This window comes from Cynoglossus semilaevis, chromosome 13 (assembly GCF_000523025.1).
Source record: "Cynoglossus semilaevis isolate Cse_v1.0 chromosome 13, Cse_v1.0, whole genome shotgun sequence".
Taxonomy (NCBI): domain Eukaryota; kingdom Metazoa; phylum Chordata; class Actinopteri; order Pleuronectiformes; family Cynoglossidae; genus Cynoglossus; species Cynoglossus semilaevis.
This window is the reverse complement of record NC_024319.1, coordinates 3584208-3611150: the sequence shown is the minus strand read 5'-3', so window position 1 is coordinate 3611150 and position 26943 is coordinate 3584208. Positions and strand designations below refer to the sequence as shown.

The following is a 26943-nucleotide window of genomic DNA, read 5'->3' as shown; positions in this document are numbered from 1 at the left end:
CGACACACACACACACACACACAGAGTTTAGTTTCAGAAAGTGTGCATTTGAATTAATTTCTCAGATCCAGAATAAGAACAACGTGGACCAGGCTGGTGTTTACACATTCATCTGACATTTCCTGAGAACAGTGAGTCAGTAAAAGCATAGAATATACACTCATCTGAACACACACTCCTCCTCCTCCTCCTCATCTTCATCACTGTGACCATCATACTCTTCTTCTCTGAGACTTGAACCAAACACAGCAGAGAGTAAAAACCCAGTGATGTGATGTTGTTTAACAATGAGCGTGAAGGAAAAAAAGACAAAGCCTATTTTATGTTATGGTTGTTTTTTTGGTTTTTTTATTTAAAAATCACTTCTTGTTACAATATGATTTTAATTAAATTAGAATGTAAATAATTCAACAATGTTAATTTAATGTAGTGGATGTTTGTTTTTTTCATGTCAAAGATCAATGTGTCTAAATTAAACATCTGCACAAACACCTGTCTCTGCTTCTTGGTTCATTCGTGTCACGTCGTCTCTCCTGGACGAAGACTGAACTCCTGGACGAAGACTGAACTCCTGGAACCTTCACTGGTTCACGGTGTAAAGACCAGAGCGGTCCCTCATGGTTTGGTCAAATTCCTCCTGAAATACAAACCAAAAACTAAGAGTTTTTAGCAGAAAATACTGTGGACAATACTTACTAAATATCTGTGTATGAATGAATTGTATTACAGTATAAGTCAAGAACTTAGCTGTTAATGATAATAAAAGTATTGTTTACACTGTATATAAATAAAACACCATCCATTTTAATTAAAGCATATCAATTAAAAATAATCAAATGTTATGAAGAGGTTAATTACATTGATATATTAATAATAATTGTCTATAAACGTTATAGCATAGGTTATAATATAATAAACATTTCACAGATGTTAGTAAAGGCTGTTCAGGTCTATTTACTGACTAACGTACAGTCGTAGTCACTTTAGGTCCAACACAGACACTAATGATTTACAGTGTTGCTGCATAGTTTGTGTGTGTGTGTGTGTGTGTGTGTGTGTGTGAAAGCATAGCTTTCACCTAATCAGCCAAACACTGATTTAAAATGACTGATGGTTTGTTTGTAAATGTCATTCATGTGAGTCAATATTTGACTGTAAAACACACACACACACACACACACACACAAAGGCTACTGTAGCTTGACGTTAGCTAAAGTAGCTACAACACGGCTGTTTTTGCAACGACTTTTGAACTCACGTAGGATTTACCGTTGGGTCCCTGGAAGTGGCTGTGGGTGGTGTACAGGGGGATGTTGTCTTTGGGGTTCAGGTTTTCGTAAGGACTGAACGTCTTGCTGCGCCCCCTACAGCAGCAGTACCACACCAGCTGTGAAGATGAAACCAGAGACCAGCCGTGACTGGATGAACTCTACTTTATATTTGTCATATATAACCCGTCTGTGTGTGTGTGTGTGTGTGTGTGTGTGTGTGTCTCACCAGCCCAATGAGCAGCAGCAGCAGCATCAGCAGAATCAGAGCAGCCAGAACCAACAGAGCGATGCCCCACCCGGGGACACCTCCACCCCCTCCTCCTCCTCCTGGAGTGCTGCTGGTGCTTTGTGACGATGTGATTGGCTGACTGACTGTTGAGCTGTTGGTGTCCACGCCTGTGGACGTTGTCAGAGTACCGTTGCCACTGTTTGTGGTGCTAGAACTGGAAGATGTCGGGCCCGTGCTTGCCGTCGAGTTTCCGTCTGTGGTTGTGTTGGAGGAGACGGTGGGTGGAGCCATGGTGGAGTTGAGGGTTGACATCTGGTTGGTTGTATTACTGAAGGAGGTCGTGGAAATGGGCGGAGCAGCTGAGGTTGATCCATTGGCCAAAGTTGTGAGGCCAGTGGTCACGTTGATGGTGTTGGAGGTGACCACTGGCGTACCAGTTGTCATGGAAACAGTAGCAACTGATGTGACGTCAACCCTGACTATCGACAGTAAACAGAAGTCATTATTATAGTCATACTATTGTGAAAGGGCGTGTCTACATTTCTAAACTGTGACACATTCACTCTGTCTCCCCCACCAAAGTCCATTGATAAAATTATTGATTTATGAGCACGAGACACAGGGGCTGCTGGTTCACTGCTGCCTCCTGTGGTGAGTTTGTATTATGGGTGAGTTCGTGTTACGGCACTTTTACATTTGGCATTCTTTCTTTCAACTACTTTTGAATGTTTTTCTCACCTTTTCTGACTCTCCAACCATTCAATTGTCTTTCGGCTACTTTTCACTATTTTGATTTTCGTTATTGTGGGATGAAAATAAAGAACTATTTGGCAAAGACTTTTAGTCATCTATGGCTGGCCAAACCAAACTTTATTTATCACATCTTTAATCTAAATATATTTTTGCCGACCATTTCCTGGAGTTCAGTTTCCAGGATCTTCAAGTGCAAAAACAGCAACCTCACAACTGTTGGCTGAGGTAAAATAAAACATGGGTTCTACTCTGCACTGCTGAATGTCTGTGACATCACATCTGATTCACGTTGCTCAGCTGTAACTTACTGATCTTTAAAACTACTTACTATATGAAACAAAAGAAACAAGTGTATTTTCTTTACCTGACAAAGAAGACGAGGAGGAGGCAGCAGTGAGAAGCAGGAGGACCAACACAGTCTCCATCTTTGAGCAGGAAACTTCAGAGTCCGGAGAAACAAAGATGTGAGTGTGAGCCTGAGAAGGAGTCTGGTTCCACTAGTAGAAAGACTCTTTTATACTCGCACCTGCCTCCCAGGTGAGGGGGTGCAGGAGGAGGAGCTGAGGAGGAGGAGCAGAGGGTTCCATCTCTCTCACATGTTCATGACTCACTTTCCTGCTTCACGTTTATTTCTAAGTTATGTTGTATGGTCAAATAAAAAGGCCACCTCCTTTCATTCTCTCCAGTTTGTTCTCTTTTACCACACTTTCTAGCTCCTCTCCTTCCTCACTGAATCACTGCTCTTCCCTTTTCTCAGTTGGCTCCTTTTTATTCCGTTAGGAGATTCTTTACTAACAGTTTTCATTCTTTCCATCCAGTGTTTTTGCCCCTCGTGTTCATCCTCTTTTCTCCTTTTCCTCTCCTTCACCTCCTTCTGCATTTTTGGTATTTTCTTCATTTTCTCCCTTCTGTTTTTCTTGTCGTCATCCAACTTTCCTCTCTCTTCCTCTCAGTTGTCTTTCCTTCATCCTACTCCTCCTTTCACATTATGCTTCACATTCCTCCTTTTTTCCTCAAAGTTGCTCCTCTTCACATTTCTCCTTCTCTTCTGTTTTCTGACGTTGTGTAAAATTACAAACAGACAAAATTGGTTTTAATGTTGCTCTTTATTCACCATTGTAGTGTCTGTGTCAGGGATTATTCTCAGAGTTAAATATGCCTAGCAGATCAGTCAATGTTGGGTGTGTGTATTTTCATCTCTGTATTTTCTTAGGCCTCAGTATGAGGTCGTCCTTGACGACACAAACGATCTGGATTTTGGTACATGGTCAGTTCTGAAAGAGTCCACCTTAAGAGCAACTGAAGATAGAAAAAAAAACAGACAAGCAGAAATTAGAGGTCAGACAGTTTGTTTGTTTCAATTAACAGAACTTTGTTCAAAGTGACAGAACGAGACATTAAAATGTAGTCAGCAGGGGGCAGCATTGTGTTCTCGTACCATTCTCTCTGCTCAGTTTCGTCCTCATGTGATTCCAAAAAGAACAGGCTCTTTGACGCAGACCCTGTCGGTTCATTAGGGAGGGGCTCAGCTCCAGGTAAGTGGGTGAGTCTTCAAATGATTGAACCCCTCGCCAGCGTGGGAGTGATGACTCCGCCCACTTCTTCGATGGATTTGAGTTTCTGGGATTTTTTTTTTTTTTTTTTAATTTCACCAAGACAAACAATTAGTTAAGAATTAGTTTAATGCACGACATTATACTCTACTCAAAATGTTTACAGTGTAAATTATGGATATAAAAATATGTAATGTTGCAGGGGATTGTGGGTGTGGTCTCACCCAGTCTTTACGAAACTGGCAACGTAGCTCATCATGGCCAGAGAGAGGCGGCGGTTAGATGAAGTGAAACGCTGATAACTGGTTGGCTGATGAGGAACTCCAAACACCAGCTGAACATCCAAAGGAACAAAGACGTCGGCTCTGCAGACAGAACCAAACGATCAAATATCTGGATGAACTTTTCATTCCATCAAATAAAATTCATAAAAGAAAAACTGGGACATTGATTTTCACCTGTCATTCATGGTGGAGGCTGGCAAGTGATACAGAAAGACATTAGATTGGCTGTTCTTAGCCCAGAAGTTTGCCATCTGCAGGCTGGGGCAGGTAATGAACAGATCCCTGTAAAACAACACAATGTATTATAACTGTTTGCTGGATGAGCACATTCTGTATCTTTTACTTCTTATACAAATAATGATGGATAAACAAAGTCTTTTTGTCTCTGCAAAAAGACATTGAGTATTATTGCTGCTACACACCTGGTGGCGTTGTTGAGCGATCTAGAAAACAGGCTATAGCCCTGTGGTGTTGGACTGTGATCCAAGGAGTAAAACCAAGTAGCCGCCTCTTTCAGCAGCGGGTTTCCTGTCTCTCCACCCAGTGAGCGACTCAGCGCCTCATAAAATGCCGTTTTCCCGTTCACACGACCCTGAAGAGCCTCAAAGTCCTGCACATTTAAAAAAAAAAAAAAAGCCTATGATTAGAATTTTTTTTTCAAAATCCTGTTTAACATCAGAGTTCCTCAGTCTGTGCTGTGAGTAACAGGAAAAACAGACAGGAAAACCTGACCTTGATTCTGCGGGCTCGACCGATCAGCCCATCCTGCTCTGATGTCCCCAACAGCAGGTCCACTCTGCTGAGTGTCGACAACGGTACCTGGAGTGTGGACTGACGGGGTGGTGACCAGGAGTGAAATGGGCCGCTGACAGCCAGCAGCTGTGTTGTCAAAAGCAGAGGTCAGAGGTCAGAGAATGCAGTGACTGACTCACTGAAATGGCACTGACACAGGCTGTGACCTTTCTAACCTTTGTCTGAACCTCATTCAGGGTCTGAGCCGACAAGGCTCTGAGGCAGGAGGAGATGACGGAGGGATCTGAACTCACACAGCCAAGTTCTGACACTAAATCCATCACCAGACTGGAGGAGGATGAAGAAACGGAGGAGGGAGAAAAGAGGGAGCCGCCCTGTAGGAGGGGAGAGGAGAAAATAGGGAGAAAGTGAGGGATAAGGGTGGAATGGGAAGATAGAAGTAGGAGGACGAAGAAGAAGAGAATAAGAAATATAAAAACAGAAGAGGTAAGGATGACAACACAGGAGCCAAGGACACTGTACATAAAACAAAACACAAAAAAAAACCAGAACAAACAAGATAGAAGTAGGAGGACGAAGAAGAAGAGAATAAGAAATATAAAAACAGAAGAGGTAAGGATGACAACACAGGAGGACAAGGACATGAAATTAAAAAAAAAACTTCATCAAATTCCACATACAAATACATTTTCTGTGTTGCTCCTGTGATAAATAGCTGATGGTTAACAAGCCTGACTGTCACATGACTAAAGGATTATCCTCACCATCAGGATCATCCTGTGAAACAGAGACGACGCCGACGACAGCAGGTGAAGGCTGGTGATGTCAGCGCCGCCGCGCTCCGCCCCCACAGTCACTCTGCTGTTGTCTCCGCCCATCAGAGCAATGTGGGCATGGACCCATCGAAGCACGGCCTCTTGGTCCGACAGCCCGTACATACCACGGAGATGAGCGTCACCTGAAGACCGCCACAGTGAAGTCACGGCTAAAATCAGTCAGAAACAGTCCAACAGCTGTGTGTGTGTGTTTGTATGTGTGTCTGAACACGCATGTGTTTACCGGTGCTCAGGAATCCCAGTGCTGCTGTTCGATAGCTGGCCGTCACCACCACGATGTTGCCCACTGCAGCAAGGGTGGAGCCGTGAAGCAACGCAGGGCTCGGATTTGCTGAAGGGTTGAAAAAGAAGACCAGGACTGGGACATTCCCCCTCTGTTACATCCACCACAACACGTTGACATACAGGGTGTTAGAAAAATCATGATGTAACAGGTCCAGTCTACAAACAGGAAGTGACATCTTCAGTGTGGTTGGATCTCCAGATCACTCACCCGAGCAGCAGGTGAGAAGATGTTCAGGTAGAGACAGTCTTCACTGGACGAGTCGGACGTTGTGTCCCCTGGCTGCAGACAGGTGGCACTGGACATGCAAACAGGAAGTGATGTAACAGAAAACAAACAAATTCAAATGTAATCAGATGTAATAGATGCCCCACCCCAAGCTACACCTTCCTTATCAGCTGGAGGTACAAATTTTAATTTTTGCTGTTGTTGTTGAAGTTAAAACTAGTCGAACCATTTGATCTGAATAGTTAGCATTAGCTCATTTCGCTATTGTTTATTCAATAGCTTGTGTTTTTTCATTCTAGTATGAGATACAGTTTTTTGGCTGTTGACTTGATAGCTAACGTTAGCTACTCTTGCTCTTATAGATTTTAGGTCTTACCGTGGTTTTGTGGCGTCCCAGGTTCCTGTCCAGTTAAATGGCTGAGCATTCTGAAAGCGGAGTGAGGAGGTTGGTGGACGGGCATAGGGCACACCCAGGAACTGGACCACCGTTCTTTGTTCAGAGCCCAGCCACGTCTCCACAGTGGAGCCTTGCAGGAGTCCATTACCCGGGATGGACACAGTGGTCACCACAGGGGGGCGATCTGAAGGACACAAACCGATAAATGAAGTTGGAGGGAATCGAACGCTTAACTTACAGTGGGGCTAATGAACCCACCTGCCCTGAGGTAAACGGTATCAGCAGGTTCTCTGAGCAACAGCCTGCAGGAAGATGTAGACTGGGAGGAGTGGGGGGAGGAGCTTAGTCCACAAGTCGTGGTATCCGGGTAGAGGACGCAGCGGACGCCCGACTGTCCCTCACTGAGGGACACGGCCACACATGACTCCGCCTCCTGACAGGCTGATGGAAAGTGGACACATACAAGTGAATCATGGTCCATCAGATGTTCGTGTGTGTTGGCGTGTGTGTGTGTGTGTGTGTGATTACCGTGGAGACACCAGTTCCTTGTTTTGTCCTGGTCTCCACTGATGTCACTGCTGATGTGGATGACATCATAGGTGGAGACCGAAGGGTCCACGAGGACAGAGGATTCGTCTAGAAGACGCCATTTGGACAGAGACACTACACACACACACACACGTTTTAATTATTGCAGGATTAAATCAGTGTTTTGATGTGAGATTATACTGGGTTGATTAACATAAATCTGTGTGATGATATGAGATTAGGTTGGATTATTTGAAGTTAATTTGATGTCTTAGAATAATCTTGGGTTGTATGAAATTGTGTGAGCAAAAATCTGCAATAATCTGAGATTAAATGTGGTTACCGTTGGGGGCTGTCAGACCAAACTCAGGACAAAGAGCGGGAGCAGAAGTCCACTGTTGGACTGGAACACAGACAGACATCAGTGACAAGACAAGACAAGACAAGACAAGAGAAGACAGAGGTGTCACTGTGGTTATTGATGAAGTACCAGGTTTTAGGAACCATCCAAATGGTTCTGGAGAACTGAGGACTGCAGGCGGAGCACAGTCCTGACGTCTCCAGCTGCTCTCTGAGGCTTCATCACAGGTGAGGACGCCCAGGCTGAGCAGGGACACACACACCACCTTGGCTCCACCTACCCCAAAAACACACACACACACACACGAAGAACAGACAGTCAATTGGCTTGCATGGACACAAGGCAAATACTACACGGAGCAATTACTGCACGTGACTTCTTATTGCACGAGTGTGTGAATGTGTGTGAGTGTTTGTGTAGATGACACAGTTACCTGGAGATTTAGCGTCTCGGACAAATCCAAAACCACGGCAACAAGGATCTTCATCACAACGACGCTCACACTCCCTGAACCTGAAAACACACATACACGGTTATTACTGTCATGATGATTGTGGATAATCTCAAATCATTTTGGAAGAGTAGGAATTGAAGATTTCCTAAATCAGGACTTGGTTTGACAGAAGATTTAACTTAGATTTTCTCTCTTTGTTGACCTACAAAAAACATTCTTTGACCTGTGTTCATGTGTGTGTTGGTGTGTGTGTGTGTATATGTTTTATTGACCCCTGTGTCAGTGGGGCATTTTCTCCCAGCGACACTCGACTGCGGACGCTGTAAGAATCAAACTTCTGGAAGGAAATCCTCTGATAGAAGCTCTTCACTGGTCCCGACAGCTCCACTGAAACACACACAAACAAACCGTTTTAGCTAATGCTGCCTTTTTTTTGGCTCCACTGAAACACACACAAACAAACCATTTTAGCTAATGCTGCCTTTTTGTTTTGTTTTGTTTCTGCACAAAAATGTATTTAAAATCTTCATCTTATTACCTTATGTCTGTATAGAATTTTGTGTGTGTGTATGTGTAAAAAGACAACATTAAACACATCTTATACAAACACGCACCTCTTTTGATGTGGGTGTTGTTGGGCGCTCTGTTCAACAGGAGGCGACACGCGGCCCTCAGCGGTTTGTCGTAGGCGCCACAGACCCGTGTGTCAGGAAACAGGGAGCAGCTGTAGAAACCTGCTGTTTCAGCTTCTGTGAGGTCAGCGACGGCGCACAGAGACTCAGCATCACAGCCTGCATCACATCACACAAACACACAATAAAACGACAGGAACGATGTGTGTTTGACAAACGTAACTGCTTCCTGCTAACGGTGCACATACGTGTCAGACACCAGAGCAAAGCATGTTGGGAGTTGAAGGACTTTTTGTTGAGCAAGAATCTGAGAGCAGAGAGTTTCTTGTGAGGGTCGACGACCACGTCGTCTTCTGGTACAGATCGGAATTTCTTGTGCACTGTACCTGAACACACACACACACACATTTTAAGTTAATTTTGGCTTTTTTTCTAGCTAGCTGAGATGTTTTTGCTGCCTTTTATGTCACACCTGAACCAACAGTAACAGTAAATTCAGGGCAAACAGCTGAAATAACGTGTATGTAACATGAAAAAAATGAATAAAGTTGAGATGTGATACAAACCATCCAGGGGAGAAGATGGTTCTGCTGCTGCACAGGACAAAGGAGAACCAGAAACTGGAGAACCTAACACACACACACACACAGGTTAATCTGCTGCTGACAGTGACAATAGAAGACCTGCTGCTGAAGCCCTGCACCCCTAGAACAGCACTTTGAAGATGAGGCAGGGTTAGGTGACTGAGGCCAGAGGTCAAATGTGACATACCTGTGTTCAGATAAATGCCCTGGAAACTAACGATGGATGACTGGTAGTCTTTGTTCTTTGAATCAGACGGCAGAGAAGAGTCCGCTAGAAAAAAAAAAAAAAGAGGAGACTAATGGATAAGTCAGTGACAAAGCAGGATTAAAACAAGTGCCAGTAAATTATGACATAATTATCCTAGAAGTCAGAGAGGAGTCAAGAAAGGAATTAGAAGACCATCAGAGTAGGATATGAGGAAAACTTCTCTTGGTTCAGAACCAAGAAGAAAAAGACATTTCTAAATAGAGTGAAGGTTGAACCACTTTAACATTCACACTGAATTATTTAAGAAATGGGCTGGAGTTAGAATAATCGGTTTGTCAGAGTCAGAGTGGAATCAGAATACAGTGGAATCAGGACAGATTCAGAATGTGACCATTGTACAATCAGAGTTCTGTAGTAAAATCAGAGCAGAATCTGTTTTTAGTCCCGTTCTCTTACTGATGTTGAACGTTTGACCACCGAAGTCAAACAGGAAGCTCTTCTGCTGCTCATTGTAGGTGAGTCCTGCCCCACAGATACGATTGGCCGTTCCGTGTCCAATCACGTCCCAGTCACCCTTCCCACACATCAGGACTGATGGAGAACTCAGCCAACCACACAAATGAAAACCTGAAGGGCGGGCAGATAAGGAGGTCACGTTTTGTCATCTGCAGGTTAATTAAAACCTTTTGCGCTAACGCACCTCCGTTAACAATGATTTGGTTGAGGACATAGCCTTCACAGCAGGAGTCCTGGCTGCAGCCGTCCTGACAGAAACGATAGGCGTCCGTCAAAGTGGTCCTTGTGGACGAGAACATCTGAGTCTTGAACACTCCAGAAACCGCCTTCATCATCGGTGACCTCACAAAAGTAGAGGATGACCCCTCCCCTGAAAACACACACCCCCACAGCCAGGATTAAACACAAAGGTGCTGCTGACGGCGACACTGTGGCGTCACGATTTTGTACCTTTCTTTCTAATAACCAGCAGGTCTGAAGCACTGCCCCTCACTTTCACAGAGCAGTGGACCCAATCAAAGACCTCGGCCTCAGGATTATCCAGAAACCCTTTGGTCTAAAGAAGAAATAATAATAATAAAAAAAGTTTAAATTTTCATTAGGTCCTAAGGATAATTCAAAATTATATTCAGTTTTTCCACTGTCTGTGTGTCTGTCTACCTGCTGAGAGGTGACGCACTGTGTGTTCAGTGTCTGTGTGCTGTACAGTTCACACTGAGTCTGACTGTCAAACAGCGCTACATGGTGGCAGGACGGCTCTGCTGCACAGGCTGTGGATTAAAAAATAAATAAATAAATAAAATCAGTGTTTCAAGACAAAGTGACAAAGATGACTGGGTTTACCACCAAAGTCCATAGAAACTCATTGTCTTTAGCTCAAAGACAGACAGGAGCTGCTGGTCCACTGCTGCCTCCTGTGGTCAGGTAGTTCATGAGGCACATTTTAACAAAAGGTTTTCCAAACAATGAACAATAACTTGTGCTGTGAGATGAATTCACTGATTTTCTCCATGGACTTTGGTGTGAGAGCGTGAGCACAACTTTTAATACGATTCAAATTAATGTTTAATTTGACCTTGGATGCAGCCTTTCAGATCTGACGTGATCGTCTGCAGAAGCTCAACATCTTCAGTACCAAGGATTAAATCTGAACCAGAAACAGTCTGGACACTGATGAAAACTGTGGCACACACACACACACACGTACACATTACAGAACGTTCAATATTCAACTTTAAGCTGCTCTCTGATTCGCTGCCACGTTCTTACTTGTACACTCCTCATCAGTCAGCGCTTTGTCACTACTGGTCCACTCAAGCTCCACCCCCTCGCTGCTCAAACACCTCCACCTTCCAGACAGGCCAGGCTGTGCTGACAGGAAGTCGCCTCGCTCTGAACACCGCATGCCTCGCTTCTGACACTCGGTCACACCTGATCCACACAAACTTAAAGTCAATCTGTGTTTGTCCGAGTGTCTGTGTGTTTGTGTTTTTTTTTTTGTTTTTTTTACATTGATTGACAGATGTTGCTCCAGCAGGTGAAGACCCTGTGGGGCACTTGCTGCACTGGCTCCTCCCCTCTTCATCTTGATAAGTCCCAGGTGGACACAGAAGACACGCCCCCTCTGTGGCGAAGGTGCCCGCGGGACAAACAACTGCGACCAGAGAGACCAAGTAAAATCTCACTCATTTTTTTTTTTACAAACTGACACACAGAGAGAAAAAGAAACAGGGACTCACGGCAGCCTTCACTGTTATTGGTCAGATGGTAACCATGGGAACAGCCAAAGATGGGAGGTGTTGTGGAAACCAGTGTGGACTTGATGTTACCCAAAAGCTGCTGGACTCCTTCCAGAAGTCTGGACTCATTCAGGAACAGAACTGTCATAAGAAGAACATTGAAATAATGACCAAGCCAAAATCATGATTGATAAAAAAAAAGAAAAAAAAAGAAGGCACTTAGTTTTTATCTCTGTCAACCAATAATCTGACCTTTGACCTGGACATACAGTAAGTCTGTGGTCTTGATGTACGGCACTGACAGATTTAGATCGAAAAAGATTTACTGCTTTTTTTTGACCTGGACATACAGTAAGTCTGTGGTTTCGATGTACAGCACTGACAGAGACCCAAAAAGATTTACTGCTGGTAATTTTTTTAAAAAGTTGCTGCAAAACCTGTTTTCATCAAGTGTTTGTAGATGAAAACAAACCATATGTGAGTTTCTTATTTTTTGCAGTTTTGTGTTTTTTGTTTTGTCTATGAATTCCCGAAGTCTGATCATTAGTCACTGCTCACCGATATCATGGAGGTGAGGAAGGTCAGACGTTGGAACGTCAGAGAAAGCGACTCTCCACGTGACGGTCAACTTCAGAGACTGGTCACTATCACACTGGAGATGCACAGACGACTGGTCGCACACCAGCACTGAGGAGGTCGACACGGGAAGCTAAAACAAACACCACAGAGTTTTTTTATTTACCTCATGCCTTTACCTGGACAGGATAAACTCATCTGCGGAATTTACAGAAAGCTCTACTGTCGTGTTTACCTGCATAGAGCAGAGGCCCAGGCTGGTCAAAGAGCGTACCAGAAGAGGCTGCAAAGTGCTGATCTGAGAGCAGGGCGACGACAAGGAAAAGAGCTGAGAATGAGACAGCACCTGCAGAGGCTGAGAGACTGGACACACACACACACACACAAGTAGATGCAGGTGAAAAATGTATGACACAAGAAAAGAGCTCTTTTCATCGATTTAAAAAAAAAAAAAGAATTGCAACAGATCAGAAAATGTCATAGTTGTAATGGCATTTGTCCACCAGCAGGAGGATTTGTGTTTCTATATGTATAATGATGACATATCTAGTTTTTAAAAACTAGTGAGTCCTTAAAAACAGACCTGAGATTATAGTTAAAAGTTTGCGATGTTCTTTGATTCATGTTACTGCTTCTTATGCAGTAGAGCTGTAAATCATAAAAGTTAAAAAAAAAAATAGTTAGCAGTTCATACTCTGACAGGCTCCGCCCACGGGTGTAAAGTCTCCAACCCACTGTTGACTCTCTGTGTCACAGAGGAAGCTGCTGATGGGAAGTGTGTTGTGGTAACCATGGTGACAAATCAGTTCGCAGGTCTGACGACCATCTGACAACGTGTGGCAGAGCAGTGCACCATGGTTAATGCCAGGAGATGGACGACACAGCGGACCTGCAGAAGAAATATAGTTCCTGAGACAACCAGCAGGTGGTGCTTCTGAGACTTTTCAAATTAAATGTTTTAGTTGCACATCTAACTTGTAACTATCTTTGGTTTAAATTTAATATTTTATTTAAATGTAGAGTCTGTACATCTGAACAAACATAAATAATTAATTTTATATAAAGTTTAATAATATTGTTGGGTTTTTTTTGTTGTTGCTATTTTAGAAATGTTCCTTAACTTTACAAAGAAAAACAGACACACACATATTCTTACGATCACAAGATGGTTTTAGTTGTGTCTCCTGTGGTGTCCTGGTTCCACCTACTTCCTGTCCATCCACAGACACACACCAACAGGAAGTTTCATCACACTGCAGTGGAATAAAGAGTCCGTCTGAGTCACACTGACCACCCTGAAGTTGACACCAAGTGGGACCTGAAGGCAACACACACAGACAATCAAGCTTTATTATATCTGAATATAGGAAATGTATTACTGTGTCTGCTGGTGTGTATGTATGTGTGTGTGTTTGTTTGTTTGTATACATGTTAGCTGCTCTGCACTATTCCTTGTTGCCGTCTGCATCTCCTCTCCTGTTAGAGGGTTTACACAGGAGCCTCCAGCGCCTCCTGTTTGCAGCAGTGAGTAACGACCGTTCTGAAAAACATAATTGTTGCCAAGAAATCTATTGGAAAATTGAATTAAAGCAAAAATGTGTTTTTTTTTTTGACTGATCCCACCTCGTCACACTGTGGTGGTACAGTAGTGCTGACGTCTGAAGATTTCCTCCAACCAGAGAGAAGAGTGTGTGCCTGAGCTCTTTGACAGTTAGTCGGACCTGTAGGACGCACACACACACACACACACAGAGCAAGTCCATAGAGAATGTCAGGGATTTTCACTGGTTATTTCAGTAGCATGAAAAGACAATTATAAAATGATTAAAGTGCTGGAATGAGCGAGCAGGAGCTGTGAGTGTGTGTCTGTGTCTGTTCTTACACTTGGGCAGCTTCACTGAGCGGCTGGTCAGAGAGTTAGCCATGTAATCACCATCGTCATCAACACACCAGCACTGACCTGAAACCACAGACACGTGTGTAACTGCTCCCAGCTAAGCATAGACACGTCTGTGTGTGTGTGTGTGTGTTTTACCTGTGCTGTGGTGACACTGTGTGTGCAGCCAGTTTCCATCAGCGTCACACTGCGGGGTGTAGGGCTGGTAGGAGCGTCCCAGAGGATGCAGATACATCTGAACAGCTGCACCACAACAACATAATCACATCATTGTGGACGTAGCATTCCTCATTTATAGCCATTTCTTGTAAACTTTTAGCTATTTATGCAGAAATAATTTCAAAACTTAAGCCAATTTTGGTTCTTAATGTTTTTCGGATTTATTGTAGTTGTTGACCTGTGTCTTATTAGTCAGTTTGTCTACATTAGTGGTCAACAATCAGCAGATTTGTCAGGTTTTTAAATGTTTATCATGGCATATTTTAATTTATTTCTGTCATATTGATCTAACTAGGCATGATGCAACTCACTTGAAAAAGCAGCCAATCGCAGAGCAGCTCTGGTTCCACTGAGCAGCTCTTCACCAATATGCAGCGCCTCCTCTGGTTGGCTCAGCTGCAGCTCCTCAGGTGTCAGACTTAGACCTTCAGCCAACAGGACACCCAGCCCCAGAGCGAGGTGGGAGGAGCGTGAGAGAGCTACAAGGCTGCTCACCTCTTCTCTAAAGGTCGTCACCTTGGAGAGTAGCCCAGAGCACGCACCTGCAGGGGGCAGCACTTGGTCAGTGTGATTCCTAACAGCTGCAACGATAGCTTCATCAGTCCTGCTTTTGGTAAGACCAGGACAGTAGCCAATAACAGAGTGATCATCACAGAGAACTGACCTGAGACACGCTGTGGCTTCATCTCTGCACCTGAGCGAGAAAGAAATCAAAACATATATTTTAATTAAATTAAAGCAGAATTTATGATTATGATTCCCCCAAAAAATTGTGTTGAGTTTTCATTCAGTTTGGATCAACAGTCTGTGCTGTGTTAGCTGATCTTACAGGTGAGGGCGTTCCCCGACGGCTCGGCAGTCCTTTTTCCCTCTGCGTCCACACAAAAGCAGCGGGATCCGACACACTGCAGTGGCAGGAAGTCGCCGTTCTCTGAGCATGCTGGGATGTGTAGTTCAGCTCCAGCAGCCAAACTTCCCCTCACCCTAAGGGCTGCAGCTTGTTCCTTCTCGCAGCGAGATGGACAACGAGGTCTCTGACCTGATGTACGTGAACCTGTGACTTCCTGACCACGAGAATCAACGCACCAACACTCTCCGCTGTGACACTGAACTTCCTGGAAAGCACCGCTGGAGGTGCAGCTGGGAACAACAACGGCCTCTGAGTACTTCTGCTCCTCAGCAGTACAGTAATGCAGCAGAGGAGTCAGAACCTGGAAGACAAAGCAGAACATCAGTATCAGGTCCAACTCTGACGAAACACCAGATGGTACATTGTTCTCACCTCCTGCAGACGGAGGGAGCTGCTGAGCCCCGTCAGAGCTTGACGCACAGAGGAGAGGAAGGCTGGATCTTCCAGGGCTCGGCTCACGGACAGGACCAGATCCCCATTTTTCTGAGAATAAAGTAGCTCCACGGCTCCTCGAGCCCCTACTGCACCACTGAGGTTAAAGGTTGCTACACTTGTCAGAAACTCCCCACCAAACAGCTCCTCCTGGAGGAGGTGAGGAGAGACCGACACTAGAGCCTTAAAAGCTTCACCAACTGAAGGGAAGAGACCATGGAAGACCTCGAGCATGAGGGACAGATGGGAGGTTGGGTTCTCCTGTGTAGGCAAAAGGGGCTGTAGGGGCCGAAGAAGAGACAGACAAGAGGCTGGAGGAGAAGAGGAGAGAGACGGCGAAGGAGCCACAGGACCAGAGAAGAGCTGTGACAAAGCCAGACGTCGTCGAGAGAAACAATTTTGGTCGGGACCTGAGGAAGAACAGCAGGAGAAAAGAAAAGAGGATTATGAAGAGGAGCATAGAAAATTGAGGGAGCCAAAGGTGAAAGAAAGGAAGGAAAGATAAGTGGAGGAGTAGGATGATCATAAAAAGAAGGGAAGAAGGGGAGTGACAAGACAAGAGGAGAGAGGAGAGGAAAGGAAGGACAAGAAGATGAGTAAGCCAGGGGAAGAGAGGGGAGGTTTGGTTTAAAAAGTCTTGCATGATAAAAACAAAGTCGGGTTACAGGAATTGACCTCAGAAAGAAGTTTCCAGAAAACTTACTGCAGACCAGTGAATCTCCAAGCTGTCGGGTTCCCGGAATCTCTCTTCCTGTAGCATCCACACACCAGCACTGCACCCCCTGCTGACATTGTCTGGAAGTGTAGGCTCCATCCCTCTCACAGGAAGGCACGTAAAGATTGGCTGCTGCTGTTGCTGCCCTACGCTCCTCCTCGCAGGAAGTAGGACCTGGTGGTGTTCACACTGTTTACACTGTGCAGCACTTTAATCATGTTTAAAACCAAGTGAGTTTGAACATATTTTTTTGAATGAAAGTTATAAGGAATGAGCCATTAAATCAGTTTTAGTTCCTATTTAAAAAGAGCGTTGAGGTGTTTACATCTGAAGAAGCCAGTGAGGGCAAGACGAACTCCCAGCATCCTTCTCTGCAGGACTTGGTAAACATTGGTCTGAGAGAAGGAGTGAACTGAGCCAAGACCAAGGAAGGCAGAGTCGTCAACGCCCGACAGGAGGAGCTCCAGACCTGAATGGAAGTCCATCATGGTTATTATCATCATCATTGTCATCATATTCATCATCATCATCATCATCATCCTTATGATCATCGGTCATGTGTGTGTACCTGTGTTGTCCAGCTCTCGCCCTCTGCTGTCGGAACAGTAACAGTATGAGGAAACCATCGGAAAGGTCTTTCTGAAACTGCTAAAGGTGGAAAAGGATTCTGGAAACCTGAGGACAAGCACACACACTCAGACTTGCACTTTTGAAACTTCAGTCATAAAGACGGGCAGTGTGAGTTCACCTGCTGAAAGCTTGCAGCAGGTCCAGCTCAGATTTGTCCGTCATGTTGATAAATTTACACTGAACAGGGAGGAATCTACCATCTCTGGAACACTGAGGAGGAGACATAGAGGATGAGGCTCCATGGAGGAGCCGCCTCCCTCTGACCTCACAGCTGCCAGGACCTGAACATGTCAAACAAACACATTCACTGATGTCATTAGGTCTGTGGATGCTAACAGAATCATACAATAAAGTGGGTGGAGTAAACAGGCTAAGGTTGACAACGACATTTCTGTTCTGTTGACCTTTATTATTAGACCCAGTGTTTTATTGTAGTTTATGACCTGACCACAAGGGTAAATTGTTGAAATAACCCTTTAATGGCTGAAGTACTCACATTGTTGAGGTCTCCCATTCTGTCTGGTCCCATAGAGCTCCATGCCGTCATGATCCACACACCAACAGTGTCCTCTGTTGGTATCACACTGAATTGACTCAAACTGGCCTGAAGGAGAACACCGCAGCTCAGACTGGAGCTGACATGGAGACGGGCCTGGATGAGGACATGGATGAGGACACAGAGGAAACAGAACAAGAAATAAACATCAGGTGAAGTGTAATCATAAAAACATATTGACATGAGGTCTTATGTATTTTCTCCCTCACAGTGAAGAGCAGAGTTGTTGGTTAGAGTTCCCACGATCTCTTGACCTGCAGCGTCCACACACCAGCACTCGTGACCACGCCCACTGCACTGCACAGGTCTGAAAACACACACACACCAAAGTATGATAACACACACACACACACACACCAAAGTATGACGTAAAATGAAGAATTGATGTAATGCTAGTGGTTAGACTAAAGAAGATGTTTTTCCTGCACTTCAGTGGCACGTTCACTGACAGTTGGGGTAATTAATAATTTATGGACATTCACCGTCACCTGTGCTGCATTGACTGACCTGTGGCACATTCACTGGACTGTGGTTTGGTCACCAACAGCTAAAGTACTGACCTGTGATGCATTTATTGGCACGATAAGAGTAGCGCAGTGACTCATACCTGAAACTTCCATCCTCTGAACACTGGGGAACAACAACTTTTTTGTTGGCTACGGCCACACCCCTCAGCGACTCACAGCGGCTCAGTGGCTCTGACTCCAACTGATATTCTGGAAGACATCAGAGGACGGTGACATATTCAGTAAAAGAATGATGTTCTAAGATGAAGACTGGTTGGTGATGGTGTGAACCTTTAAAACCACTAACTTCCCCAAAAACCAAAAGCTGCAGATCGGCCACTGACGATGTATGAACGACCAATCACAATGATCATTAACATTAGAAATTGAGGAAGAGCCTCACTTTACACAGACTTACTAAAAAAAGTCTGATACCTATAGAGAAGTTAACAGCTTCATCTTACCCTCATAATCTTTTACGTTTAAATTTCACAGAACTAACACAGAGTGTTATTGTACTCACCTGAAGGTTTTGCATGCAGCAGTGACAGGCCACCAAGGCAGGTGATGATGCTCAGCAGCCACGCCATGGTCTATGTGCCTCCACAGCGACTTGGCCTTCCTGTTTATATCCACTCATATCTGCTGAGTCAGTGAGAGGACAAACCCATCCACCTCTTCTCATCATCGTTTGTGCATTACCGTGGAACCAGGAGTCCTTGAACACAGTTCAAAGAGCCACAGTGAGGCGTGAAGCCCAATGATTGGACCTGAGGCCCTCTGAAATGCACATGGTGAAAACCTGTGACGCAGCTGGTACAAATCATCGCTGCCAAGGCACCTGAGGAATAGGTGGACCGTGTCTATGTCGTTTTTAAATATCAAAGCTTGTTTGTTTTTTAAAGTTTAACCCACATGAAGTGGCTGAGTCCAGATACAGCCACCGTGTACAAAGAATCTGCACATTTCAGATTTCTATTTCAGAAGTTATTTACTATTACAATAATGTTAAATTCTCCATTAAAACGCTGTTCTGTTTTCTAAAGTTACAGTCAAGATTCCTTTAAAACGTTATGAAACGGTTTTGCTGGATATAAATGTTGAAAATCATCACTACAAGCCATTAAACGCAATAAAAATGTGATTCATTTGTAAATGATTAGCGTTAACATTTCAACACGCGAACTAAATGTATTATTCTCCACTTTAAACAACTTGTGTAAATGATTAGCGTTAACATTTCAACGAACTAAATGTATTATTTTCCACTTTAAACAACTTAATAACAATAAAATAAAGAATATCTGTCACCCTGTGCCACAAACTTTAATTAAACGTTACTTACACGTTAATGGAGTCACTGTCACTGTCATTCCTGCCTTAATGGAGTCACTGTCACTGTCATTCCCGCCGTCCGCCATTGTTTTTGTTTTTTTTTTTCCAGGATCACGAAGTTAAACAGGAGGGTATTTTTTAAACTGAGGTCACATATCATCAGCAATGTTTTAGTTAATTTAGTTTCAATTTTCTTGTAAAAAGTTATTATATACAAATGTAGCTTTCATCCTTATCTTTTGAATCGTTTTCCCTCTGTAGATGAATACTACTTCTCTTAGCTGCAGTACCATCTTTCCCCACACAACAAAAATTAAGCTTCCTGCACCTATTGGGGGCGCTGTTTACCCTCACAAAGTGAGTTATAGTTTAATTAAAAAAAACACTACATTTTTCATGTCAAATCCAAAAACAAAATAATTTGAAATTATACATTAAACAGTAAAAGTCAATTTAAATATTTTTAAAAAATAATTTGTTGGAAAAGGTATTGAATATTATATATATTCATGAAATATTACTATTAACTAATCTAAAATGCAACCAGTAATGCCAAGTATTTCATTAAAAAGGATACTTGTATAAAGTAAATGTTATTTTAAAAAATATTCTAATCTATGAACTCCAATAAGGCAACTGCCATAAAAAATTATATAAAATTAAATTTAAAGTGTAGTTGACTGCGATTTAACTTAATAAATCTACAATCAACCATTTTTTATTTAAAATCTGACATTGTTACGTGACAGTTGTGGTCACAGACATGAATAGTACAGCAGCCTTTATTAAACATTCTCACAGAATCTTCCTGCAGATAAATACTCGATACACATACACAAATGTACATAAAACACTAACTTCAAAGACTACACTTGGTCCTGAACATAAATGGTGCTCAAATAAAATCTGAATTTCCAGATTGTCTGAAATACATGGATTAGTAAATTATAAATGTACAATTTGAGATTAGTTCATACAAGCATGGCTGATAAAACACAGGATTGAATTGAGAGATGAAGATGCTTTTTTTGACCTGTCAATGAGGAAGTCAAGGATAAAGGCTGATTGATTTGCAGTCCACACCATTAAAAGTTAATCTTTTCATGAGTCGGTATTTTCAACCGCTGATCATTGAACCATAACAGTGTTTCTTCCCAAAGAAAATATTTGTTTCGCACGTGTACATTATCTTATACTGTAACTTCTCAACTATTTTACATCCTTCTTTCTCTATATCTTGACCTTTCCTGAAACTAAGTCCAGCCACAAAATCTTATCAGATTTTTTTTTAAAAAAGCCATGAGGAAAGGTGAAAAAAAAGGAACTATACACAGGAACAATTACATTTCAAAAGAGATTAAAAATCAATGAGGGGTTTAAAGGTGCTGATTGTATTTTTTTTTTTGCCAAAAAAAATCACTGATTTATAAATCATCACCTTCATTTCACCGTCATAGTAATGATTTTACCAACTGATCTGCAGTAATGTGCAACTGATTCATGAAACGGATTTTTAATTTCATTTAAGATAAGGATAGCTTTGTTATTCTTTTATGAAAGTTTTTTTCTTCCTGTTTTATTTCTAGTGTATTTCTGAGGAACATGTTTTAAAATGTCTATCCGTTTCTATTTTTATACTATTATTTTTGTTTTACTTGAGTCAACTGGTAAAAGTAAAAAATGCTGACACTGGAGCTCCAGCTCCTGATGCTATATTAATGGATACAGGGCATAAAAACATTGTGACCTGTGACCTAGAATTTCTTCATTTAGTTTAAAAAAAAAAACAAACTCTATTGTGTGACATCATTGAGTCGTTCTGTCTCTGGCAAAGTGTCAGGTACCTCGGCCCCAACCCCGTTACTGGACTGTGCCTTCCCACCTTTCTGAAAGGGAAAACCCTTGGTCTTATAAAAGAGGATGAGGTCCACCAGGAACGCCACCAACGCCATAAAACCAAATGCCTGCAGTGAGTGGAGAGAACAAAAAACAAGGTTCATAATGATGTAAAGAGAGGACATGAGGAGGCAAGAAAGAAGAAAAGGAGGAGTGGAAGAGTGGAGACAAAGATGGAGGAATTAGGTCAAGTAGTCAGGAGGATGAGGGGTCGGAAAAAAGGCAGACCAATAGAAAATAATTCTACTGGTGGAGATATGAGGGTGTACAGAAGGAAATCAGAAAGAAGGAGATGTATTTAGGAAGTAGGAGAGTAAAGGGGAAGGGAGATTAGATTAGGCGTTAGGCGGTAAGGGGGGGGGGGCGTATAATGCTGGAGTTGAGATGAGGGAGTAAGCAGGGAAACCAAGTAATTCAAAATGAAGTCAGAAGATAAGAAATCACTCTAGCAGGTAATAAGGAGGTAAGGAAGGAGGAAAGGGTCACAAGAGACACACTGAGAGGGTAGAAAAGTATGATGAGATATGATCATCTTCTCACCACAGCACTTTTCTCCAGGTCTGAGTTGCTGTTGTCAGCTGAGAAGATAACAGAAGAGACAAAAAGGAGAAGGGAGATGGCAGCTGTGTAGCAGAAGTCCTGCAGAGAAGAAGGAAAAAAAAACAGAATCATGATCAGTCGTTATAACATCACTATATCATCACAATCAAGATTATCATCATCACCATAAACATCTTTACTATGATCATCATCTTCATCATCGCCTCCTTTTTAAAAATGCTCACCGCCGATAAACTATAACTCCTTCCAACTACAGTAACTACTACTACCTACTCATGGCATCAGTTTAAATAAACCATCAAAACCTTGTGATGAACTTAACATTTAAACTTCATGTCAGTAGTCAGCATATCAACAGCATATTTTTACCAACAGGAAGTGAGTCAGTGAGGCCCACCGCCTCACCAGGCTAAACTGCTCTTACCACAGACGGCCAGCAGGTGATGCCCACTTGGTTGTGGAACGGTGTGGAGAGGACGACGAGGAGCAGCAGCGTGAAGAGGAAAGCCGTGCAGCTGACAAACTCGAAGAAATAAAGAGCAAAGCAGCCCACGCAGCTGCTGACCACTTCCTCCAGGACGAAGGCCACAAAGGACAAGAGCTGGAAGGGAAGACAGGAGTGACATCATCACAATCAACTCCTCATACTTGTATCTTATTGGACCAGAGAATTTAATGATACTAACTAAGGATAGTTCATGGTTCGTGCATACATAACTATACCAAAATTGAGAAAATTGATCAGATTTGTTTTTTGTCACAATGACATGTTCAACACCTCGGGACTACGGCCGTGTCCTGCAGATGATGGGATTGTGAAACACTGATGCTGACAAACCAAATCACACTCATCGCCTTCCCAAAAACACACAAGCACGCACACGCACAAACACAAACGTACACCTCAGTTAAGTGTTGCAATAGTAGTTCAGAGATCTGCTAACAACAGCTCTCTGCCCCCCCCCAGACTTTCACTTCTCAAAAATCTGCAGCTGGAGGAAGAACAAACTTCCCAAATATAAACACACATACACACACTCTCACTCACTCACAGAGAGAATGATCACATCAGCATCTCTGTAGATTGAGTTCTAGGGACTCTTCACACCAGAAAGTCTTTTTCCAGTGTTTCAATTTCCTCTGCAGAAAAGACGACTGAAAATCAGACAATCTAGTTCCTCAGCTGTGAGGAAACAGCTCCACCAAGTTCCCAGTCACCCAGGTCTTGTTACTCAGCTCTGTGGAAGGAACAGTTTCAACCAATAACGTGGCTTTCTGTTAGCCCCAGTCAGAAGTCGTCTTTGGAGCTGATTCAGTGGTTCAAAGACAACAGTTCTATATAAACAGTTCTGTTTGTGGAACAAAGTTCTTCTACAATCAGGGGACACGCCATGCTGCAAATTCAACTGTTCCTACAAGACACTGCTGTTACCATTTGAACCACTCACCACTTCCATCAGCTTGACCACAAAGCGGGTTTTGTCCAGATGCTTTGAGGGAACCAGGCACCAGGAGGATTTAGGGTTGGGGGCTGTGGTGGGGGAGTAGACTTCAGACGCCATGATGGATCTGAAATCAGCATTTACAGACATTACAGTGGGTTACATGTCCCTGATGCAAGGAACATTTAATCATCAGCAAACCAATGTCACCTATGAGTCTAGAATGATTCCCAGAGGAATCATATATGCCTAATGGCGCCTCCTGTGGCAGCTCTGAGTCAGTATTATAATTAGTATTATCATTATCATCCACTTACTGACGAACATCTACCAAACACCAGTCCTTTTAAAGGCACAGCTAACACTGCATATCCAACAACTGTGGACCAAATACTAAACAGGCACATTCAAGTGGAACGTGCTAACAGCTACTAAATCCAAGTTGCTAACAGACGTTAAGAAAATGATAAATGGTAACGGTTAATCGGTTGAGTGCAGCTAACTGGCAGCAGCTAACACGCCATAAAAAAACTTTATGTATCTCACATGTTATTATTAAACACACAGTCAACAAATAACAGAGACATAGGACACACAGGTCAACTGCTGGTGAACCGATGGTCAACCACTTCCTCCTGTGTCACTGCAGTGTCTCTGTGAGATAAACTGTTCACTGAGTTTCTGTTTAATTTGACTTTAGAAATATTTGATCAAACGTTGCACAAATTCTTTAGACATCGTTGGTTGTGTGTGGGTGCGCGAGCCCACTGCCAAGACGTCAAAGCGGTTGAGAAGTGGTACAGGTGCCGCGCAGATGTTCACATCATATCCTGTGTTAAACCTGTTCAATTTCTAGTCAAATTGGGAGAACAGTAAACTACACAGGTATAAATGCAGTTTCCTAATTTATGTGTGTACTTGTGGGAGAGAGAAAAAGACAAAGCACTCTTTTTGAACGTGATCTTTTGTGTGTGATAATTTCAAGTTCTAAACTCAAATTAGAAACCTAAAATGTGAAAAAACGTGAAATTAAAAAACATACCTTTTCACCGTCCAGTTTATTCTCCCGTTTCTTCGTTTCTTCGTTGTTGGAAAAACGTCTTACAAACTTCCGCATTTAAGTTTTTCTACTTTTTCCTCCAACAAGTTGCAATAACCTACAGTTCAAACTTCCTGTTCCTGTCCCGTTTCAAAATAAGAGTCTCTGTTTTCTTACATCTCCCGCACAAAACGAATGTAATAAAGAAATAACCACCCAAAGGTCGTTTAGTAAATGACAAATTAACAACATAACAACAAAATAACTTGAAAGAAGAAATAAAAAGGACACACTTTTCTGATTACTCTCTAGCTGTTTCTATTTCAAGTCCTGGGAATGAATTACAGCACGACGGTTACAAATAATATACAGAGAATGAAACGTAAAAAATTCAATAATTACTATGTTGGGCCTGCAGAGGACGCTGCAGACTACTGTTACATCTCCCCCTCTCTCCTTTACATCTTTCTCCGCCCCTCTGTCCCCCTCCTCAAACCCTGTTCCCTTGTGGGTGAGTGAGGCTTCCCCTGCTATAAAACCCTGAGTAGCAGCAGTAGCAGCAGCAACAGCATCAGCAGCAGTGATTGGAGGCTAAGCCTGAGCATCATCTCCAGGATCAGCAGCAGGATGAAGAAGCTGCTGATGGTAATGATGATGGTGGTGATGATGGGCAGCAGCTGATCTCAGTCCAGTCTGTCTGAGCAGAAGCTGGAGATCCTCTCATGATTCTGTGTCTGCTCTTCACCTAAGCTCAGGTAAAAACCACGTCAGTATTTCCACTGACTTCTGTTTCTGTCTGTGTTTACTCTTCATGTTTACGTGTCTCTAATTACAGAGGTGTGTGTTCATGTGCAAATTATACACGTCTGTCTTCACAGGGTTAAGGTATACATTTATTATTTGTTATTATTTATTTATTTGCATTTTTGTTTCTGTGTCAACAATGTATTACACGTCAGTAATTCTGTGGTTTTTATGTGTATTTATTACAATTAAAATTGTCTGTTTTTGTGTATGTTTTGATGTATTGTTTGAGTACATGTAAACATATTTTTGTATTTGGTATTTAAATATGTGTCTTATGTTCTGACATATAAATACCAAACTTGTCTGTTTATTTTTTTGTATGATTTGTTTCAATTTGTTATGGATGTGTTTTCTCCTTTTGTTGTGTTTGTGTGATCTTCTGCTCATATGGAATAAATGTTCTTTTTTTAAATATTATTTTCATACGTAGATCTTTTTTTACCGTCTTCGCAGCACCTGACCGTTTGTCGTTGATCAGTTAGTTATTGATGATCAATAATTACCTGACCCTGGGAAATTATAATTTAATGAAAATCAATCTCTGTGTGGAGAAAATCTTCATCTCTACGCAGATGATATTTTCTCCTCGTATGAATTTGTGAAGACTATTAAACAGTTCAGTGTTTTTTTCTTTTTTTCTTTTCTTTTCTTTGTGCTGCCGACAGCAGACAAAGTGTTAAATGCCTGGCTGTTGTAACAGCAAGATGGGAATCTCCTGAGCGGCTCTTTAATCTAACACCGGTGCCTGAGCCTCAGCTGCAGGAGGTTTCTTGGTTTTATGTGTTGCTTCACTGAGCAGTTCCACTCCCGGCGAGCACCTGCTGAGCTGTAAACAGCAGCTCAGAGCGGCTGCACTGAGCCTATGATAGAACGAGGCCTAGAAAAGGATTTCAGGACAGGAAAAAAAATCCTTTCCAAAAATGACTAGATCTTTTTCTAAAACAACTCTGCAAGTGAAAATGATTTTTTAAAACATTTTGATGTTCGACTCTTGAGAGATTCTCACCCCTGAGGGCCAGCTGACGGCTGACGGCTGACGGTGTTGGTTTAGAGCAGTGTTTGACTTCTTCATCGCACGTTTTTCATTTGAAACATGCCGTGAGGTTCTCACAGGAATTGAAGAAAAATTCACATGAAAATCTTCTTCAGCTTCAGCTCTGAGCTCTCCTTTTGTTGAGTTTCTAAAGGCATGTACTGCCACCTAGCGGGAGAGTATTGTATTGCTTCTCCTGTCACTGTCATACTGCAGACCAGGCATGGCCAACCTCCCTGTGAGAGATTATTGGTCCCAAAACTATTATTTATTTATTGCAAATATTTTTTTTCTTTGTTGTCAATGCGCGACAGGCAGAGCAATTAAATGCTCTTCTGCTACAAATAATCAGATAAAGCTCTTTCTGATTGTCTTTCTTCAATTCCTGCCAGTTTAGCAGCGTTGTTTTTATCTAAACATACTGGGATTTAAGTCAATTATGAGGTCATTTAAACTAGAAGATAATTATATTTCATTATATACTTACTGGGTTATTTTACCTATTTTTATGACAATAATATAAAATGTTTTCTGAATTATTATTATTTAATATTATCAATATCTCTGCATGGTCTATATTTGCATGGTCTATATTTCTGCAGGTCTGGAGCGAATACATAAAAATACCATCGACATACGCTGTGCTTTGGAACAGATTGAACTGGTACCTCGAGGCTCCACTGTATTATATCTTCACCAGGTGTACTACCCGACAACAGCAGAACATAAATGTAGTGTAAACTGTGTCTCTTATCTGACAGTGAAAACATTTTTTCTTTT

General features: G+C 42.6%; 3 protein-coding genes and 1 long non-coding RNA gene across 4 annotated transcripts in view; 2 read left to right on the top strand and 2 right to left on the bottom strand.

Annotated features, from left to right (window-relative positions):
- Window positions 1–409: 409 nt before the first annotated feature.
- On the bottom strand, window positions 410–18714 carry tg (thyroglobulin). Its single transcript, XM_008323006.3, has 52 exons — window positions 18574–18714; window positions 18152–18260; window positions 17754–17851; window positions 17485–17640; window positions 17107–17269; window positions 16927–17033; window positions 16684–16827; window positions 16347–16532; window positions 15584–16053; window positions 15131–15512; window positions 14966–14995; window positions 14613–14843; window positions 14221–14325; window positions 14068–14145; window positions 13809–13906; window positions 13614–13725; window positions 13342–13503; window positions 12880–13074; window positions 12421–12548; window positions 12168–12318; window positions 11610–11750; window positions 11381–11524; window positions 11140–11301; window positions 10946–11050; window positions 10531–10640; window positions 10321–10426; window positions 10055–10240; window positions 9811–9981; window positions 9334–9417; window positions 9129–9191; window positions 8811–8948; window positions 8545–8721; window positions 8203–8317; window positions 7910–7989; window positions 7606–7752; window positions 7459–7518; window positions 7116–7250; window positions 6846–7028; window positions 6567–6771; window positions 6173–6260; window positions 5903–6053; window positions 5608–5801; window positions 5059–5217; window positions 4823–4969; window positions 4513–4700; window positions 4265–4372; window positions 4031–4171; window positions 3692–3873; window positions 2618–3552; window positions 1498–1979; window positions 1259–1387; window positions 410–637 (listed from the first exon to the last, which is right to left on the bottom strand). The coding sequence occupies exons 1-49, from the start codon at window positions 18638–18640 to the stop codon at window positions 3470–3472; spliced, it is 7125 nt and encodes a 2374-aa protein (XP_008321228.1). The 5' UTR covers window positions 18641–18714; the 3' UTR covers window positions 410–637; window positions 1259–1387; window positions 1498–1979; window positions 2618–3469.
- LOC112487946 (uncharacterized) lies at window positions 17171–18716 on the top strand. The gene is made up of 3 exons (XR_003051539.1): window positions 17171–17308; window positions 17520–17849; window positions 18580–18716. It is a non-coding gene; the product is annotated as an uncharacterized LOC112487946 (long non-coding RNA).
- A 1435-nt stretch (window positions 18717–20151) lies between these two features.
- cmtm6 (CKLF-like MARVEL transmembrane domain containing 6) lies at window positions 20152–24464 on the bottom strand. The gene is made up of 5 exons (XM_008322974.3): window positions 24327–24464; window positions 23291–23411; window positions 22267–22443; window positions 21822–21920; window positions 20152–21349 (listed from the first exon to the last, which is right to left on the bottom strand). Exons 2-5 carry the CDS (start codon window positions 23402–23404, stop codon window positions 21179–21181), a joined length of 561 nt encoding a protein of 186 aa, XP_008321196.1. The 5' UTR covers window positions 23405–23411; window positions 24327–24464; the 3' UTR covers window positions 20152–21178.
- A 165-nt stretch (window positions 24465–24629) lies between these two features.
- Window positions 24630–26943, top strand: part of LOC103388102 (copine-4-like) — a 13370-nt gene continuing 11056 nt past the window's right edge. The window contains exon 1 of the mRNA XM_017037905.2: window positions 24630–25078. The gene's annotated coding sequence lies outside the window, so the exon portion shown is untranslated. The remainder of the gene's footprint in view (window positions 25079–26943) is intronic.

Bases quoted from the DNA above. Each gene is read 5' to 3' on its own strand.
- tg (XM_008323006.3), bottom strand. From the start codon at position 18,640: ATGGCGTGGCTGCTGAGCATCATCACCTGCCTTGGTGGCCTGTCACTG. The intron at 17,270-17,484 runs GTGAGTACTTCA...TGACATGTTCAG, and splicing joins GAATGGGAGACCTCAACAAT to GTCCTGGCAGCTGTGAGGTC. The intron at 12,319-12,420 runs GTAAACACGACA...TGTTTGTTTTAG, and splicing joins TGGGCCTCTGCTCTATGCAG to CTTCCCGTGTCGACCTCCTC.
- cmtm6 (XM_008322974.3), bottom strand. From the start codon at position 23,404: ATGGCGTCTGAAGTCTACTCCCCCACCACAGCCCCCAACCCTAAATCC. The intron at 22,444-23,290 runs GTGAGTGGTTCA...CTTCCCTTCCAG, and splicing joins TGGTCAAGCTGATGGAAGTG to CTCTTGTCCTTTGTGGCCTT. The intron at 21,350-21,821 runs GTGAGAAGATGA...CACTCACTGCAG, and splicing joins ACCTGGAGAAAAGTGCTGTG to GCATTTGGTTTTATGGCGTT.